This window comes from Microcebus murinus, chromosome 9 (genome assembly GCF_040939455.1).
Source record: "Microcebus murinus isolate Inina chromosome 9, M.murinus_Inina_mat1.0, whole genome shotgun sequence".
Taxonomy (NCBI): Eukaryota; Metazoa; Chordata; class Mammalia; order Primates; family Cheirogaleidae; genus Microcebus; species Microcebus murinus.
This window is the reverse complement of record NC_134112.1, coordinates 101,046,621-101,066,443: the sequence shown is the minus strand read 5'-3', so window position 1 is coordinate 101,066,443 and position 19,823 is coordinate 101,046,621. Positions and strand designations below refer to the sequence as shown.

The following is a 19,823-nucleotide window of genomic DNA, read 5'->3' as shown; positions in this document are numbered from 1 at the left end:
GCACCCCTGCGGCCCCGGTAGCCCCTAGCCAACGGGCTCACAGCAGCGTCCCCTGGGACCTGCCTGCAGCGTGGGGCTCTCTCACCCCCTCCCCGTGGGGACCAGACATGTTCAGAGGGGGAGTCTGCCTGCGCCACCGCCAGGACCACAGGGCATGGCCTCGCTCCTCAGCGTGACATGCGGTCCTCCGTGGTGGAGGTGGTTCCTCGACGGGAAGGTGGGGTGTGGAGGGGTGGCTCCCCGCGAGTGGGCAAAGGATGGAGGCACATAGCCACCGCATGTGGCGTGGCTTCGCTCGACGCCCGGTGCCGCCTGGCAGGGGGAGCTGGCTTTGCTCGTCCTGCAGAGGTAGCAGGGAGACAGACTGACTGCCTCGTGCCGCAAGGGCGCCGGAGTGGGCGGACTAGTGACCCACGTTCATGAACACGCCTGCAGGACGCTGCGGGGCGCTGCCCGTGAGCACACGCTGCCCTTTAACTCGACAGCCCGTGCGCTGTTTCCCCGGGAAGCTGCAGGACGGGCGGCAGGTGGCCCGGATGGTGCGCGCAGCGCTCTCGCACATGGAACCGGCACCGCGCACACGCGCCCCGCCGCTTCCACACTCCGCTAGAACCAGCGACGTGTGTGCCGTGATCTCGTTGGCTTTCTGTTCCGATACCAAAGCCGTCTGAGCACCCAGGCTCCAAATGGGCGCACGCCGGTCCCAGCCATAATTACATTCTTAGGGAAACAGCTTTTAAATAATTCAGAGTCACATCTGCCAGCACCCGCAGGCTCTGTTTGTAGATAAGATTTTCTAAAGAGGAAAAAAGTCAGATACTCCCAGGGAGGCTCTGGGGTCACGGGGGGAGAGGAGGAGACAGGACAAAGAATTCTGAAACAGTAATTTCAAATTTCGCAGCAGGGCTGGAACGGGGCAATATGACGGAGTCCGGGCCCCGAGCTTCCAGGGCCCCCCCGCCGGCCACACGCAGTGTCCTGGGCTCCTGCCCTCGCGGCTCTCTGGGGCTCCCCCGCCAGCCACACGCAGTGTCCTGGGCTCCTGCCCTTGTGGCTCTCCGGGACCCCCGCCAACCACACGCAGCGTCCTGGGCTCCTGCCCTTGTGGCTCTCCGGGACCCCCCCGCCAACCACACGCAGCGTCCTGGGCTCCTGCCCTTGCGGCTCTCCGGGACCCCCCGCCAACCACACGCAGTGTCCTGGGCTCCTGCCCTCTGGACTCTCTGGGACCCCCTGCCAGCCACACGCAGTGTCCTGAGCTCCTGCCCTCTCGACTCTCTGGGACCCCCCACCAGCCACACGCAGCGTCCTGGGCTCCTGCCCTCTCGACTCTCCGGGACCCCCCGCCAACCACACGCAGCGTCCCGGGCTCCTGCCCTCTGGACTCTCTGGGACCCCCTGCCAGCCACACGCAGCGTCCTGGGCTCCTGCCCTCTCGACTCTCTGGGACCCCCCACCAGCCACATGCAGCGTCCTGGGCTCCTGCCCTCTGGACTCTCCGGGACCCCCCACCAGCCACATGCAGCGTCCTGGGCTCCTGCCCTCTGGACTCTCTGGGACCCTCCACCAGCCACACGCAGCGTCCCGGGCTCCTGCCCTCTGGACTCTCTGGGACCCCCTGCCAGCCACACGCAGCGTCCTGGGCTCCTGCCCTCTCGACTCTCCGGGACCCCCTGCCAGCCACACGCAGCGTCCTGGGCTCCTGCCCTCGCGGCTCTCCGGGGCTCCCCACCTTCGCCCTGCCAGGCTTTGGGCACACGCACCCCACTCTCCCCGGCTCACCCCACAAGGTGGGGTCAGAAGTGCCCCCCACCTCGGAGGCGCCTCCGCACCTCCTGCTCACGAGTGGTGGGGGGCGCCGACGCCCACGCTGGCCCCGGCGCTGCCTCTCCAGGGTTGGTCTGAACCAGGCCTGAGTTGTGGCCGGCCGCTAGGTGGACGCTGCAGCGAGCACATTAGCTAGGTGACAATGACGCAAGTGCCGGGAGATCCAGGGTCCTGGGGTCTGGGCCGCCTCCCCTCACCGCTAGCAGGCATCTGTGGCTACACGCGTCAAGAGCAGGTGCTTTGGGGTCGGATAAGGCAAGACTCCAGTCCTTGTCCTGAGCTGCACTGTGGCACCTTGGCTGAACTGTCCAACCTCACGGGGTTGCTCCCAGGAAGGGGCGTGATGCTGTGTGTCAAGCCCACGGCGTGCGGACACGCAGCATCACATGGGCGCTGCACCTGCATCACACGCAGGAGAACGGATGCTGGCCAAGGGGTGCCGCTGGGGGATTAAGAGGCCGTGTTAGCGTGTGAGACTCAGGGGCTCAGTCCCCCTGGTCCACAGAACCCAGGCAGGGCTGCTGTCTACGGGGAGCAGAGCTGTTGACTCCATGGGCCCCGCACAGATTTACGCGCTGTCAGGGCTCCAGGGGCTTCTCTTCCCCGTGACGTGGGGGGATTCTCGGAGCAGGAACAGCCACCACAGTGCACACCTGCCTGGGGCGGGCACGGATGGCCCAGGGGGTGGTGTGGGGTGGAGAGGCCATGGAGACGGTGCTGACGGCGACCTGCAGGGTGCGACCGACTCTGTGCCCCAGACGCTTGCCCGAGGGCGTGCAGAGTGAACAGCGCCCTGGGTGTGGAGCTGTCCCTCAGGCCACCCTGCTGGCCAGGCAGCCAAGCAGCGCTGGACAGTCACCGTGTTTTTGCAAGAACAGGCTCTGCGGGGCCAGGCTGCTCGGGTGTGAGACCCCAGGGCTTCCCAGCTGCGTGCATCTGGGCGAGTTGCCCAGCACTGCCTCGGCTTTCTTCCCTGGACGTGGGGCGGCAGCAGCTCCCACCCCACCGGCTGTTTCAGGATGAAATGAGCCAAAATGCACAAATATTTAGAGCAGCACCGGCCACGGCAAGTGCTGGACAAACGCTGGCCACAGCCACTGTGGTGTGACCGTCGCTCCCTGAGGCCCCTGCCCCTCCCTGGCCCCCGACCGAGAGGCACTTATCTGAGATGTTCACGATGGGGCGTCAGACGGAGCCAGTGCGGGCGGCGGGTGTGCAGGGTCCTGGCGGCCCAGGACCGCAGGCAGGCGGGGCTCGCAGGGGAAGGGCATCCGCAGGGATGGGAGAAGGGGCATCGCAGGGGAAGGGGCATCAGCAGGGATGGAAGAAGGGGCATCGCAGGGGAAGGGGCATCCGCAGGGATGGGAGAAGGGGCATCGCAGGGGAAGGGACATCCGCAGGGATGGGAGAAGGGGCATCGCAGGGGAAGGGCATCCGCAGGGATGGGAGAAGGGGCATCGCAGGGGAAGGGGCATCGCAGGGGAAGGGGCATCGCAGGGGAAGGGGCATTGCAGGGGAAAGGGCATCGCAGGGGAAGGGGCATCGCAGGGGAAGGGGCATTGCAGGGGAAAGGGCATCGCAGGGGAAGGGGCATCCGCAGGGATGGGAGAAGGGGCATCGCAGGGGAAGGGGCATCCGCAGGGATGGGAGAAGGGGCATCGCAGGGGAAGGGGCATCCGCAGGGATGGGAGAAGGGGCATCGCAGGGGAAGGGGCATCCGCAGGGATGGGAGAAGGGGCATCGCGGGGGAAGGGGCATCCGCAGGGATGGGAGAAGGGGCATCGCGGGGGAAGGGGCATCCGCAGGGATGGGAGAAGGGGCATCGCGGGGGAAGGGGCATCCGCAGGGATGGGAGAAGGGGCATCGCGGGGGAAGGGGCATCCGCAGGGATGGGAGAAGGGGCATCGCGGGGGAAGGGGCATCCGCAGGGATGGGAGAAGGGGCATCTCAGGGGAAGGGGCATCCGCAGGGATGGGAGAAGGGGCATCCCAGGGGAAGGGGCATCGCAGGGATGAGGTCGCTTCCCGTTCTCCTGTGTGCTGTCCTGGATCTTTCCAGCGGCCTCCCCAGCCCCGCATCCCCCATGGGCAGAGGCTGAGACGAGGCCGTGACGCGGCCCGACCACACCACGGACCAGCGCTGCTGCGTGAGCCGGGCCGGGAGCACCAGGGACCTGCCTCCCCGCCCAGGACGCACGGGTCTGACAGACGAAATGAAAGCACAGTTTTGTTAGGGGCGGATGCAGCTGGGCACGAGCTGGGCCGTGGGGCTCCGTAAGGGGCCGCGAGACACACCAGGCACGAACACTGGAGAACGCCGCGCAGCCCCTGCCGACAGCGCCGGAGGAGGCCGAGCTCGGCGCGCTGGGCGTGGCACCACAGGGCCCGCGGCCCTCGGTTCCTGGTCCAGGTGGCCCCAAGCCTGTCCCTGCAGGTGCGGACCCTCCTCGATGGGGCAGGGGCTTGGCCGGTGGTGCTCGGGGTGCCACGGGTTCGGTCTCCTGCTCGACTGACTGTTTGCAATCACAACATCCCCTTGAGGCCCGCACTGCGGCTGGCACACGGTGTGCATGCAGTTGGTGACGGAGGGAATTCAACAGTATAGACATGTTACTTGAGCTCTCTAGAAGACTTGAGACGCGGCTTCATGCTGTCCATATGCCTGGCTTTCCTCCTCCCCTCTCTCTTTTTCTTTTACTTTCTTTTTTTTTAAAGACAAGGTCTCGCTCTGTTGCCTGGGCTGGAGTGCAGAGGCATCATCACAGCTCACTGCAGCCTCACAATCCTGAGCTCAAGCGATCCTCCTGCCTCAGCCTCCCAAGCAGCTGGGACTAGAGGTGCATGCCATGACACCCGGCTGATTTTTCTATCTTTTGTAGAAATGGGGTCTCTGTATGTTGCTTAGGCTGGTCTTGAACTCCTGGCCTCCGGGGATCCTCCCGCCTCGGCCTCCCAAGGTGCTGGGACTACAGGTGTGAGCCACCGAGCACGGCCAGCTCTTTTTCTAAAAACTACTTTCCACGCTCTCCTCTCATTCAGACTACTTGCTCTCGAGCAGTCAGAACTTCGTTTCCTTCCCCGTGGAGCGGGGCGAGGACACGCAGAGCCCGTGTACCTGCACAGCGGAGGTGCCGTGTGACGCACCATTTTGTCCTGTTTTTTACTGTCTGAAGCAGGTCTGAGCTCCTTAAATGTAGGAGCCAGGCCCCGTGTTCCTCGCCATTTACCCTGGTCCCATGCTATGACCCCTCGCCTCTTGGCGTTCGCGCCCTCACGCCCCAGTTGGAAGAACCTTCCGCGGCTGGACACTCCTCTCCACGGACTTCTCGGCACGGAGCTCCCACCTGCCCTCTGGGGTCCTGGGACCCTAAGTGGAGAGCATCTGGCACGCTGGCTCAGACCAAGTGTCCTGTGTAGAAACGGCCACCAACTCTCCTGTCACCCCTCTCCAGCCGCTGCCACCCCACGTTCTCCTCTTTTCCGTCCTGTGGCAATGACTGCTGGTGCCATCGATGTCCTTCTCCTGTGGTTCCCGGTCCTGCGGCTCCTCCCGCGTCTCGGGGCCCAGGCGTGGGGGCCAGCCGATAGAGATGCAAAGGCCACCCACAGGCGCCCGCACCAGGAACCCCACACACGTCCTGCCTCCTCTCTCCCCGTCCCCACGGCAGAAGCAGGGGCCTGGGGAGGACGGGCCACACGGAGAGGGAGCCAGGACAGCATAACCAGGGCCACAGGAACTGGTCTTCGTGCGAGAGAAGGAGAGACCCTTGCTGGGTCAAGTGCTGCGGGGGGAACTGTGTCCCCTAAAACATGCTGAGGTTGTAACCCCTGGTACCTGTGGCGGTGACCTCATTTGAAAACGGTCCTTGCAGCTGATTGGGTTAAGACGAGGTCACTAGGGTAGGCCCTAATCCAGTATGGCTGTGTCCTTACACTAGGGAAACTGGACACACACACACACACACACACACACACACACACACACGGAGAAAGCCGCTGGAGCATGCACCGGGGTGACACAGTGACAAGCCACCGAGCGCCAACGATGGCAGCAAACCAAGAAGCCGGGGAGAGGCCTGCAACAGAGTCGCCCTCGCAGCTCAGAAGGAACCAGCCCTGCGCACCCTCGACCTCATACTCTGACTCCAGAGCTGTAGTTTAAGCCCCGGGACAGGGCACCTGTGGCTGCAGGCCAGGAAGCACGTACGCCAAGCTCCTGAGATCCTGGTGGGGGCTGTCACTTAGGAATACAATCCTGACTCCATCTGAGGTGGCATGGAGCCTGGATACAGGACATTTCCCAGCGTCCCTGCAGCTAGGGCAGGACGCGGGGCTAAGTCATGGACAATGAGGTGGGACGGGCGTGCTGGCGGCACTGGCGGGAGGACAGCCTGCAGAGACTGTCCCAGCCACAGGAGCCCTGCCCTCCTGTCCCTGCCTTGCCCCCGGCTGCCAGCCACCGCGCACCTGGAGCAACCTCACGTGCAGAGCCACAGCCACAGACGGCTGGCGAGACGGGCGAAGATGCCCAGGGGCACGGCAGCCCGAGCTTCCCGCGGGAGGGAAACGCTTCCCCCGTGTGTGAGCAATGGCCACTTCGAGTTTCCTGCCACACTTACCCAAACGTAACCCCAACTGACATAAGGGATTTTTAAGTGCAGATATGACACGCTAACCCACAGGAACGAACGCGGAAAGTGGGCACCGTACCGAGCACGGGGCCATGCGGGTGCTCCGGAGCGTGTGCCGGGCTTCCCTCAAACCCCGGAGTCTGAACGTGGCGCGGACTCTGAGCGAGGCGACACCCCCACTCTCTTCCCGGGCTCGGGTGCTGCACCAACTCAGCCACGTCTTATCTTTTTTTCAAGTTAAAGTGACGGCTTCAGTCAACACCCTGGAAGAGCTTGGACTGTACCGACAGCGGGGAACGCCGACACAGGCGAGGGCGGAATGAAATGTCCCCAGAGTTTGAATTAGGCTACGGGAAAGCCGGAGCTCAAACGTCGCTACGTAAACAGGCTTGTGAAATAAAGGCGACGACGGGAATTCCGCAGGTCGCAATGTGACGTGAACGCCGTCCAGTTTCCAATGAATCGGCGCTTTGCCGAGACAGAGCACAATGGTGTCACCTTGAGGTTCACTGTTAAATTTCACGTGGAGAAGAAGGGAACGCTGGCATGCGATGCCAGCCTCGCCCCGTGTGCACAGTGGCTTTTCTTCTTTCGCACTGGGTCCTTTCTCTCTGCCTCCTGGAGTCACAGTCACGACAGCGACAGCTCAACTGCGGACAGAGAAATGCTTCTTAGAAAACCCCCTCCTTTGCGGAGCTCGGCAACGAGACACGGCGGGTCTAGGGTCGCTGGTCTGCAGCACAGACTGGACTGGCCGGATGGCGCAGCCAGTGTGCCCGGCAGGGCGGAGGGCGGGGTGGCTTCGTGTCCGGGTGGAGCTCACATCTCAGAGCTCTGAGAGCACCAGCACGTGCTGGGAAACGTGCCGTAGACTCTTGTCTGGACTCTCTCTCGAAGAATTGCACCTCACTCCGCCTGCACGTTACCTTATTTTTATGATGGAATAAAGTATTTTCTCAACTTTACACATGTCTAAGACCTACAGGTCTGCTTCGTCTTCACTCATGCGCAAGCCTCGGAAGACTAGGAGGACTGTGCCCAGCGGCAGGGTGCAGAGGGACCCGCCCAGTGTTTTCACACGCTGGGCCACCGGGATCCCCAGTGGGGGGACCGCATCAGGCCTGGAAGTGGCTTCAGAGTCAAAAAGAGTTCTCAAAAAGCAGGTGCTGTATTAGCCTTTGACTCGAATAGATGGATATTAGCTTCCTCCAAAGAAGCAGGGAAAAGTATTTAAAGTGAATGATTTTTGTAAGAAGACCCATACATTGTATCATGGTTTTTCAAAGTTTAGAGATAGTTTTGTGTGTGTGTGTTTTTTTTTTTATCAGACCATAGATGGTTTTTAAAAACTTTTAAATTAGAAATAATTATAGATTCCCAGGAAGTTGCAAAAATTGTAGAGTCCCGTGTCCCCTTCTCTAGGGTCCCCCCAAATGGCATCTTCTGTAACAACCTTGCAACAGCGGGACGGGAAACCGACATGGCTGCACCGAGGCTAACTAGACCACAGGCCAATTCCACCAGACCCTCGATTCGGAAGGGAAATCTCCCCAAATATGAGACAATTACCTATGTAGTCTTAAATCTTAACAAGTCCTCGAAATGAATAATAGACATTTTCTTAAGGAAAAAAGATGCCAAGTGGAGGCTCTGTGCAACGTTTGCATTTTTTCAGTGAAAGTCACGGTTCCAGTGGTCCAGGCACCAGCATTTCTAGGAGCTGGGCTGCGCTGGCGACTGTCTGCCAGGCCCCTGACACCGTGCCGTGGGGAGTCCCGGCCCAGCCACCGCGGCCTCCTGGAGGGGCCCGCACAGCCCGTGCGCCCCAGTGCGGGCGGATGGGGTGGGGGGAACCCAGGCAATCGCTCCCTACATCTCAGGGACAGCCCCGCCATCGGACACCAGGCCTGATTCCCAAACCTGGCAGGCCCCTGGGTGGGTCCCAGGTGAGGCGGGGGAGGGGGTCTGGGCAGGTCACCTCCACTGGAAAACCAGCACCTCCTGGGGGGACACAGAGAGGACACGGATCCCCCCTTCTCAGCACCGGCCCCGGCGGCCACGTGAGTGTTCTGAGCGGTTTTGGTGCCCGCTCGGTCATCCGCCTCACAGCTTGCTTGCTTGCTTTTTTCCTTGGCATTTAAGCGATTTATTTCTGATTTTATTATTACCTGTGGTTTAGTTTTGAACTGCTAATAGCTATTTAATAGCTTGGCAGAACAGTATCGTTATTTGGGATTATTTTCTACATGCTGCCTCTATTTCACCCACCCTGGACACTCTGGCCACCTTCTAAGCGTGTCTAAGCACGCTCTCGGAGACCCTTTCCCAGCGCTGCCGGCCTCCCCAGCCCCCCCGCCGCCAAGAGAGGAGTCAGAGGACCATTCGCACTTGACGTCCACTGGAGGTGCCAGGTCGCCTCCGTGGTGGACCCGAAGGAATGCCAGCAGCTGGCCGTAAGGGTTGACTCTGCCGGGAAGGCGGCCCGGGTGCAGAAAGGGGTGGAGGGGCCAGGGGAGGAAGGGAGGGGCTGCCTGGGAGGGACTTGGCAAGTCTCTACTTCTCCGCCGAGTTGAGCGTCTGCCTCTGAGTGCAGACGTCACCTCAAACCCTCTGCACAGACACGTGTGTGCACGTGGTCATGTGCACTCGTGTGTGTGCTACGAGTTCCTCAGGGGTCTCCGGGGGCTTCACCCCTGACGGAGACCCTCTCCCTGACTGGACTTTGGCCAGGCTCCTCGGTGCCCGCTTCCCGGCTGGGGCTGCAACCTGGCCCTCCCTGTCTTTGGCCTGCGGCCCCCAGCCCGTGCCTGCTCTCGGTCCTTTTCCCCACCGGCCCCTCACTGCTCTCCGGCGGTGAGTCCCGCTTGGCCGTGCTGTGTGCGTGGAGCTAGCCCCGTCTCTCCCTGCCACCGTCCTGGAGAGTCTTCCCTACCAATCTAACAAGCATCAGAATACTTTTTCTTTAACACCTTGTGGCCGCACGGATGCGTGGACCCGACATGCCGTGAAGACACCCTGGACCCATGGAGACAGACGCGCCTCCAAGCGCCATCGGGTCTCAGCCCCGGCGGGCGGTTCTCAGAGGGGTGGGGGTCGTGCCAGGCCACAGAAGCCCTAGGGGCCGGCTGTGCACATCCATCCTGTCTCGGGCTCCGTTCGGAGCATTTTGGACAATGGCCTGGGTGACTCTGGAATGACCCTCCAGGCTCAGCATTCGTAGAGGGGCTTGTGGACCCGTGTGGCTGGGTCGTGAGGGCCTCGACCTTCACAGCATTCAGTCGGTTGGGGACCAGCAGGGCCCGTGCTGAACTGCCGGGCGTGACTCATCTCCCTGTTTCTGAACAGGAAGACGGGGCCGGGTTATCCCGCGAAGCACCTTTGCTATATTCTTCTGCGCCGCAGGAAGACTGAAGAAAAAAGGCACTTACTTTTCTTGTCCGTCGTGTTGTGCACCGTCACCCTGGGGACTCCGGGACCTGCATTGTTGGGAGGAGAAATGCCGGGAAAGAAAGAGAAACGAGGCCGTTAGCTTAGCTGGGAGCAAAAGAAGGAGGTTAACTTTCCTACGGCGCGCGCAGGTTGGTGGCGCCCGGAGAGCCGCCCTCCCGGAGGAGCCGCCCGCGAGCGGTGTCCGAGGCCGGGCGGAGCGGCAGCCGCGTGTGCTCTCCGCCCTGCACCGCGGGAGTCACGGTGGACCCGCTTCAGCTTCACAGTGGCTATTTGCAGACTGCCGCAATGACACAAAACACCATTCCACAAAGCATTACGTTTGGTTCATGTCCTTATACCCTTGTGTTTATCGCCCAGACACAGTTCCACGGTGTTTCTACTGAGCTCTGCTAAATTACTCAAGCCTTGGTGCTAAGTCAGCTTTTTAAAAGATATCCTTGCTGGCTCCTCCAGGGAGGATGTCACTCCGTCCTCCGGCCTCTTAGCACTTCGTAGAAACTTACTCACGTCACAGGAATATTTTGAAAGCGTTCAACCCTGTTTCAGTTTTCCTGAGTCACCAGCTCGCAGCTCCGGGAACGCTGCACTCCTCCCCCCGCCCCCCCCCCCCTGGAAGCGGGAAGGAGGGTACAATGCAGGACAAAGTGACCCCAGTCAACTTTCCCTGTAGGTTGACTTTTTAAATTGTTTTTTAGCAAAAGGAGAGTGCAGAAAGAAAACAAAAGGGGATTTCTGAATTTTTTTTTTTTTATCTCTTTTTGAAAACAGATTAAGAAGCTGGCCGGGGGACTTTCCCAGCCTCCTTCCTGCAGCTGTCCTCCGCACCCACCCCGCCCACCGCCTGGCCGTCCTGCGGGGTCTGAGGCTCGAGAGTTCTTCCCAATAGGCCTGGCGTTCTCTCTGCCTGAAGTGCTCTGCCCCAGACTCTGCTACGGCTCCTCTTTCTCTTCACTTAAGTCTCTGCTCGATTGCCTTCTCCAACCACCCTGGCTGAAAAAACACCCTGCACAACCACACGCCCAAACTCAAGCCCTGCACGACCACAAACCCAAACTCTAAAGCCCTGCACGAGCACACGCCCAAACTCAAGCCCTGCACGACCACAAACCCAAACTCTAAAGCCCTGCACGAGCACACGCCCAAACTCTAAAGCCCTGCACGACCACAAACCCAAACTCTAAAGCCCTGCACGACCACACGCCCAAACTCTAAAGCCCTGCACGACCATGTGCCCAAACTCAACCCCTGTACGACTGTGCACTCAGCTTCCCTCTTTCTCTGTGGAGCTCACTGCCATGTCCTATGGTGTCAGGACCTTGCAGCGTGGAACCAGCCCCGTATCTGCTTACTGCGCTAGGATGCGAGCTCCACACAGTCAGGCACTTGTCTCAGCAGCTGCTGTTTTCAGCATGGAGGGCAGTGTTTTGCACCGAGTCAGTGCCCGGTTGCGTGCTGTGATTGTGAACAAGCGACCACAGAGTGCGCAGGGAGGCAGGGGAAGGAAGCCCCCTTGGCTCGGGTGGACTGCAGAGAACGGAGGGAGAAAGAGGAAGTGGGGGCAGGTGGTCAGAGGGAGACAGGTGCGTGTGGATGTGGCCAGGGCCGCTGCCTGAGTTCTGCTGCCGTCTGGGGAGCCTGGCACGCTGGGAGCGCGCAGGGGTGGCCACGTCGAAGCTGGAGGACACATGGTATTTGGGCAGAGGGATGGCTGGGGTCTAGAGTCCCCCGCGCTTCTGAGGGGTCTTGCGACAAGAGGCTGAGTTGTCAGCCAGGGGACCCGCTGTGGATCCCATGATGGTGAGGGCTCCAGGGCCCACTGCAGAGGCCGCACGGTGGACGCCCCAGTCCGGGGCCCAAGCGGACGTGGCAGAAGAGCTCAGGGTCCTTCACCGTCGAGAGGTGAGGGGGCAGGCGTGGCCAGCGCACTCCGGCAGGGGCCGGCTAAGCCGGGGGTCATGCCAGCTGTGGACATCAGAGTGGACGCCTGCCCGCTGCCCAGGGCCCGGACCCAGACAGTGGACATCCGAGGTCCAGGTGTCCAGGGGCCCTTCTCCCCACGCCGTGCCCCTCCCCATCCGCTCACAGGCAGGGTTGCCGGACAAAATGCAGGCTGCCTCGTTACACGTGAATTTCAGATAAACAAAAAATATTTTCTTCCTATAAATATGTCCCATGGAGTATTTGGGACATACTGCTAAAAATTATTTGTGGTTCACCCGAAATTCAGATGTAACTGGGCATCCTGTACTTTTGTTTGCTAAATCTAGCACACCTCACCCAGGGAGGGAACAGTGATGCCTAAAGAGACGGCACGTACTTACCAAAGGAGATTTAAACACTGACTGTAGGTTTAAAGTATTAAATCAAACTAAGCTTCTTGGTTCTAAGATCCATTTCCCCCCACGGGGAGCTCATACGGAAGAATAGATCGGTTATTGAGAAATAAAGAACCTACATCTATTTTCTCTGGACATTTTAAGGTGAGTAAATTTGCAAATAAAGCATATCCTATGTTCTTATTAATAATGTTAATAGTTTTATTTAGCGCCTGCTATGTAAAAAGCACTCTGCTAGATGTTTTATATGAGTAATTTCTAATCAAACCCTCATGGCAGCTCTGTGAAGTAGATGTTGCTAATCGTATTTTACAGAGAAGAAAACACAGGTTTGAGAGCTTTAAGCCTTTTGTCTCATCCATAGAATAAGAAAGTTACTGAGCTTGAATTAGTCCCTTTTAATCTTCTAATGAATGAACTTATCATACATGTTTTTGAAAAAATCCAAACACTAAAGAAAGCATAGAATGACATGTAATAGATCTATTTTCATCTCCGCTTCCCAGAATAACCTGAATGTTTCTAAAATGTCCTAAAATGTTTGCCTGCACATAATGTGCTCATATTTACACACAAGCACATAATAAAAAAAGTACATAAAAATACTCGAAAGTAAGCTTTATAAATCTTAACATTATACCATATTTGTCCTAGTTATTTTCTTAGGTTTTTTTTTTTGTAAAGTTTGTTTTTTGAAAAACTAAACAAAGTTGATAAACCCTTAGTTGTATTAAGAAACAAAAGCAGAGACTCAAATAAGATCAGAAGTTAAGTAAGAAACTTTACAACTGATAACACAAAAGCACAAAGAATATCAGAGACTTCTAGGAATGATTTCATGGCAACACATCAGATAACCCAGAAGAAATAGATAAATTCCTATAAACACATAACCTACCAAGACTGAATCATTAAGAAATCGAAAATCTGAACAGATCAATAACAAGTAAGGAGACTGAATTAGTAATAAATAATCTCCCATCAAAGAAAAGTCCATGATCTGATGGCTTCACTGCTGAATCCTACCAAACATTTAAAGAAGAACTAATACCAATCATTCTCAAACTCTTCCAAAAACCAGAAGAGGAGCGGAGGGAATACTTCTAAACTCATTTTACGAGGCCAGCATTACCCTGACACCTAAACCAGAAAGGTACCACAAGAAAAAAAAAAACTACAGGCCAATATCCCTGATAAACAAAAACGCAAATATCCTCAACACAATTGTGAACAGTACATTAAAAGGATTATTTACAGCTGGGTGTGGTGGCTCATGCCTGTAACCCTAGCACTTTGGAGGCTGAGGCAGGAGAAATCTCTCGAAGCCCGGAGTTTAAGACCAGCCTAGGCAATATAGCAAGACCCCGTCTCTACAAAAAAATAGAAAAATTAGGTGGGCATGGTGGCACCTGCCTATAGTCCCAGCTACTCAGGAGGCTGAGGCAGGAGGATTGCTTGAGCCCAAGAGTTTGGGGTTACAGTGAGCTATGATGATGCCACTGTACTTTAGCTTGGATAACAGATCAAGACACTCTCTTTCTCTCTCTCTCTCAAAAAAAGGATTATTTACCATGATCAAGTGGGATTCATCACTGAGATGTAAGAATGGTTCAATATATACAAATCAATACATGTGATTTATCATATTAACAGAATAAAGGACAAAAACATATAATCATAGCAATAGATGCAGAAAAATTATTTGACAAAATTCAACATCCTTTCATGATAAAAGCTCTCAACAAAGTAGGTATAGAAGGAATGTTCCTTCATCCGATAAAAGCCATCTATGACAAACTCATGGCTAACATCATACTCAACAGTGAAGTTGAAGGCTTTTCCTATAACATCAAGAAACAAATAATGACGCCCACTATCACCACTTTTATTCACCGTGGTATCAGAAGTCCTAGCCAGAGCAATTAGGCAAGAAAAAGAAAATAAAAGGCATCCAAATAGTAAAGGTAGTAGTGAAATTGTCTCTGTTTGCTGATGATATGATCTTATATATACAAAACCCAAAAAACTCTACCAACAAACTGATAGAACTGATAAACAAATATAGTAAAGTTACAGGTTACAAAATCAACATAAAAATCAGTAGTATTTCTATACACTGACAATGAACTATCTGAAAAAATAATTAAGAAAATAATCTCATTTACAATAGCACAAAAAATAAGATACTTAAGGAGTAATCAAGGAGGTAAAAGACATGTATACTGAAAACTCTAAAACACTGATGAAAGAAATTAAAAATGACATAAATAAATGGAAAGATAGCCCTTGTTCATGCATCGGAAACATTAATATTGTTAAAATGTCTGTACTATTCAAAGTGATCTCTGGATATTCAATGTAATCCCTATCAAAATTCCAATGTCATTCTTCACAGGAATAGAAAAAAATAGATTTCTTACAGAAAAATCCTAAAATGTGTATGGAACCACAAAATACTCTGAATAGCCAAGGCAATTTTAAGCAAAAAGGATAAAGAAGGAAGTATCACACTATCTGATTTCAAAACATATTACAAAGATACAATAATCAAAACAGCATGGTACTGGCATCAAAACAGAATGGTACTGGCATCAAAACAGACACATGAACAATGGCATAGGACAGATAGCCCAGAAATAAAGCAACACATCTGCTGTCAATTTATTTTTAACAAAGTTGCCAAGAAAACATAATGAGGAAAGTACAGTCTCTTCAATAAATGGTGTTGTGAAAGCTGGCTACTCACATGCAGAAAAATGAAATTGGACTCTTATCTGACCTCTTATATAAGAATCAACTAAAAATTGATTAAAGACTTAAATGTAAGACCTAAATCTGTAAAATTACTAGAAGAAAGCATGGGAGAAAAGGTTCTTGACATTTGTTTGGGCAATTATATCTTGGATTTGACTCCAAAAGTAATGGAAACAAAAGCAAAACCAGACAAATGGGATTGCATCAAACTAAAAAGCTTCTGCACAGCAAGAGAAAAACAATTAATAGAGTGAAAAGACAATCCATGAATTGGGTTGAAAATATTTGCAAATCATACATCAGATGAGGGGCTAATATCTAAAATATGTAAGAAACTCAAACAATTCAATAATAGGCAATAAAATAACCATATTAAAAAAGAGCAAAGGATTTGAATAGACATTTCTCAAAGTAATTCATGCAAATGGTTAATATAAATATGAAAAAATATTCAACACTACAAATCATCAGGGAAATGTAAATTAAAACCATAATGAGCTATCACCTTACACCTGTTAGACTGACCATTATGAAAAGGAAGAAAGATAAGTGTTGGTGAGGATGTGGAGAAAAGGGAACCCTTGTATACTGTTGGTGGGAATGTGAATTAGTAAATCCATTTTGGATAACAATATGGTGGCTCCTCAAGAAACCAAAAATAGAATGATAGCAATCCTACTTCTGGGTATATATCCAAAATAATTGAAACTAGTATGTGGACGATATCTGCACTCCATGTTTATTGCAGTGCTATCCACAATAGCCAATATATGGAATAAACCTAAATGCCCATCAAGAGAGGAATGGATTTTTAAAAATGTGGTATATATACAGAACAGAATACTATTTAGTTATAAAAAAGAAAGGAATTCTGTCATTTGTGACACAGGTGAACCTAGAGGACATTACGTTAAATGAAATAAGCCAGGCACAGAGGGACAAATACCACATTATCGCACTTTCATGTAGAATCTACAAAAGTTGAACTCACAGAAGTAGACAGTAGAGTCTGGTCACAGGGGCAGGGGGTGGGGGGAGGGGACAGGGAAAGGGGAGACGTTGGTCAGTGGGTCGATGCTACAGTGACACAGGATGACCGGGTCCAGGTGATCTACTGCACAGCAAAGTGACTACAGTTAATAAACAATGTATTATATATTTCAAAATTGTTAACAGAGTGGATTTTAAGTGTTCTAACCACAAAGAAATAAGTATGTGAGGTGACAGAGATATTAATTAGCCTGATTTGACCATTCTACAATGTATACATACATCAAAACATCACATCGTTCTCCATAAATATATATAATTGTTAATTTAAAATAAAAATTAGCAAAATGAAAAAACCAAACCAAACAAAAAAAATAAAAAAAGGGAAAAAATAATGATAAATAAATAATATTGAGTTAAAGAAAAAGAAATAAAACAAGTAGATCTGAGGTCACCTGTGCACCTTCTCTAGTCCCAATGCCCCCCTGTCCCAGAGGCAACCATGACTTTGAAGTTAGTATTTATCATTTTCTCTGCATATTTCAGAGATGTTTTTGCCACCTGGTCATGTATTCCTAAGAATATACATGACACCCATATTATAATTTAACATGTCTCAATGTTAAATATTTTGTGCAGTCTTAATACCGTCCTGGTCTGACTACTGCAGGAGGGAGAGGCCAACTTTGTGGGGGTGTGAGTGGGCACAGCCCACAAAATATTTGCTAATTATTTTTAATTAGCAATTAACGATTGTACATATTTATGGAGAACAATGTGATATTTTGATGTACGTATACATTGTAGAATGGCCAAATCAGGCTAATTAACATCTCTCTCACCTTATTACTTTGGAGAACAATCCAGCATTACCTATGACATTTGAAGATGCTCCTGCCACACAACCTGACGGCTCCACTCCCAGGGGTGCATCTCATGGCGCCCCGGCGTGTGTGCACAAGGAGGCATGTAGCATGTTCACAGCAGCAACTACATACAAGTCACAAATCGGAAGTTACCTGGCTATTCATTAGCAGGAGAGAGAATGACTAAGACAGAGGAATTCGCATGGCGGAATATTGTAAAGCATACAAAATGAATTAGTAGGTATGTACCTATCAACATGGACAAATTGGAAGAGTACAAGGTGGAGTGAAAACATCAAGTAGCAGAATGGTAAATATTGTGATATACAACTACACAAATAATTCTGAAAAGCCTAAGACTATTTTTTAAGAGATACATATTTCCATTATATGGAAATACCATGATTTGTTTAGTCCATTCTCTACTGATGGATATTTAGACGGTTTCCTTTTGATTTTTGTTACCATATACAGTGTTTCCAAAAACCGCCTTACTCATATCTTTGCACATGGGTTAAGACTGTATCTGTCTATTAAGCTAGTTAGTAGCACTGCCATTGTTATGTTAAAAGGTTTTACAGTCAGCTTTCATGAAATATATTGACATGAATACCTGTGGTCTCCAACACAAAACTGCTAAGTCTCAGTGCTTTAAGGAGGACGTTTCCTTCCTGCTAACGCTGCGCCCCGTAAACAGGTGTGGACGGTCCTCCCAGGCTCTCCCCAGGACGCACCTGCTTTCCGGGTTCCAGACGGAAAGGTTGCCCTTCCCCTGGAATACACTGAGCTCGGGACAAAAGGGAGTGAGTGAGGGGCTTGCAAAATCACTGCAGCCCTTGGAACATCCTGGGCATGGGGTAGTTCACGTCCATGCCCGTTCAGTTGGCCGACTCGGCTCCTGGCAGAGCAGGGATGAATCCCTGTCGCCGTGGAGGTGCTGCTGGCTGCAGGCCATGGGAGTGCGGTCTCTTACACGGAAGGGGAGTGAAACACTGGGAACAAGGATACAGTCCACACATACGGTGGAAACATTTCACGTGTCAGTACAGTTCACGTGTCAGTAAATATAGTCTGGTTGTATGGAGGTCTAGGCTATAACTTTAAAAAAATGAGTGGTTTACCCCTCTGGTGGGCAAATGTTTTTCAAAAATTTTAAATTTTGAGTTATATTGGACATGTTTTCATGTTTATTTGACATGTGCATTTCTTATGTGTGTTCCTACACCAACTACTACAAATTGCACTTCCCACCCTTTGTGCCACTTTAATTGCCTTGCTGCTTCTCGACATGTTATTTGGAAAATTAGCTCCTGCCCACGCTGCTGCAGATATTCCTCCTGTGTGCTTTCCAACTTACGACTTGAAAACTGCCCTAAGTAGCAATCACGGCAATTGCCACGCTGAAGTGCAATTTTAAAAGCATAACTGCTCCAACCGCGTTTCTGCCCCACCCCAGACAGACAGAAAGACCAATGCACACTGAAACCCTGGGGCCGGAATCGCGTCTCCTCCTCCCTGCCCGTCCCGTAACGGGGAGCCAGTGCTGTCCACACGACGTCTGTGGAACGACCTAGCTGTTAACGAGTGAACAGCCTTCTAAGCATATCACAGGCTACGACAGATCAAGGTAGCAAATTTAAATTCGGCTAAGAGAGGGGTCTCTTAAGACTACTCTGTGTCCTGCCTTTTATAGTTGAGCTTGCCGTCTCTGTAGATGCTCAGGGAATCGCCGGCCGTCTTCGCTAAGTGCCAAGAGTGGCTGTCTCCACGGGCATGATATGGACTATGTGCTTCTTTTGAGAGCCACATGACAGCCGGCCACGTTCACCACTACCTTAACATAGAGTACTTCTTTAGACTAGTCAGACACAAACAGCATGGATGTTAACAACAACTACATTTAAAGAGGATTCTAAACAAAAGTTTAAAAACAGCCTCTGTGTGTAATGCGGTATCTATTGATCGCTAATCCCATCCAACCCACCCAGACTCCTGGACTCCCCCTGAGGGTGGGCGGGTGGGAGCCCAGAGACCCTGAGTTCTGAGGTCCCAGGCGCTCGGGCTCTGCCCTCAGGTGACCTCCATGTCTGGCTTCTCTGCCCAGGTAGCACTAACCCACTGTGTCTGTGTGAATTACAGGACCACCCACTGGCTTTGAGATTTCTGTGATGGTTTGGGTCCTCAAAATAGGCAGAAAGTTTAGGAAACCATCTAAATCAAAACATATTTTCTCCTGAGAAATAAAATCAGAACCATCCTAATTTGGAATCAGGTATGTGGAATTTGTGACACTCTGACCAGACCTGTGTTAGTATTTACCTACACTTCCTTTATGAAGAGACCTGCCACGCATATTATCAGATACAGATTTGGGGGGAGCTGGTAACATACAAAGGAGGGTACATTACACCTGTTTTAAAGAATTGAGAGTACTTTTACTAATGAGTCTAGGAGTGGCTTCACCACTGAACTTTTAAGCTGGTTTTTACTTTCTTTGTCTTCTTCCAAATGATCTCGTACTAGTCTAGTCAGTAACTAACTTACTTAATGATTTTTTTTTTTTTATGCAATAGGAAGCTTTTGCTACTTTGTCTGTGATGCCTGTAAAGCGATCAGTCTCTACTGCCGGCACGTAGGTTATTGTGGCTAAACCTTGGGACTTAACTGCTCTTCTTCTGACAACTCACATTCATAGTTTCTTTTTACTTTGCACGCAATTCAACAAATAAATCTTGGGATTCTGCCATGTACCAGGCACAGTGCTATGTCCAGGGGAAACGGACTGAAATCGTAGGGAAGACAGACATGCATGCACAAAATATGGTCTGATGCCACGTGGTTGGCGAATTCCCCAGAAGCCGTCCGTGGTTCACAGGTCCTCACGCGGACTCCTGTAAGTGAGGGAGGGGTCTGCAGACCTGGTTCTAGCTGAAGCTCTGCCGCCAGCTATTTTGTGGTTCCAGGGAAGCG

General features: G+C 52.5%; 1 protein-coding gene across 3 annotated transcripts in view; it reads right to left on the bottom strand.

Annotated features, from left to right (window-relative positions):
* DPP6 (dipeptidyl peptidase like 6) overlaps positions 1-19,823 on the bottom strand; it is an 827,489-nt gene that overhangs the window by 27,557 nt on the left and 780,109 nt on the right. For all 3 annotated transcript variants that reach the window (XM_076006752.1, XM_012786244.2, XM_012786246.2), the window contains exon 17: positions 9,886-9,933. In XM_076006752.1, coding sequence (XP_075862867.1) covers positions 9,886-9,933 — 48 coding nt within the window. The remainder of the gene's footprint in view (positions 1-9,885; positions 9,934-19,823) is intronic.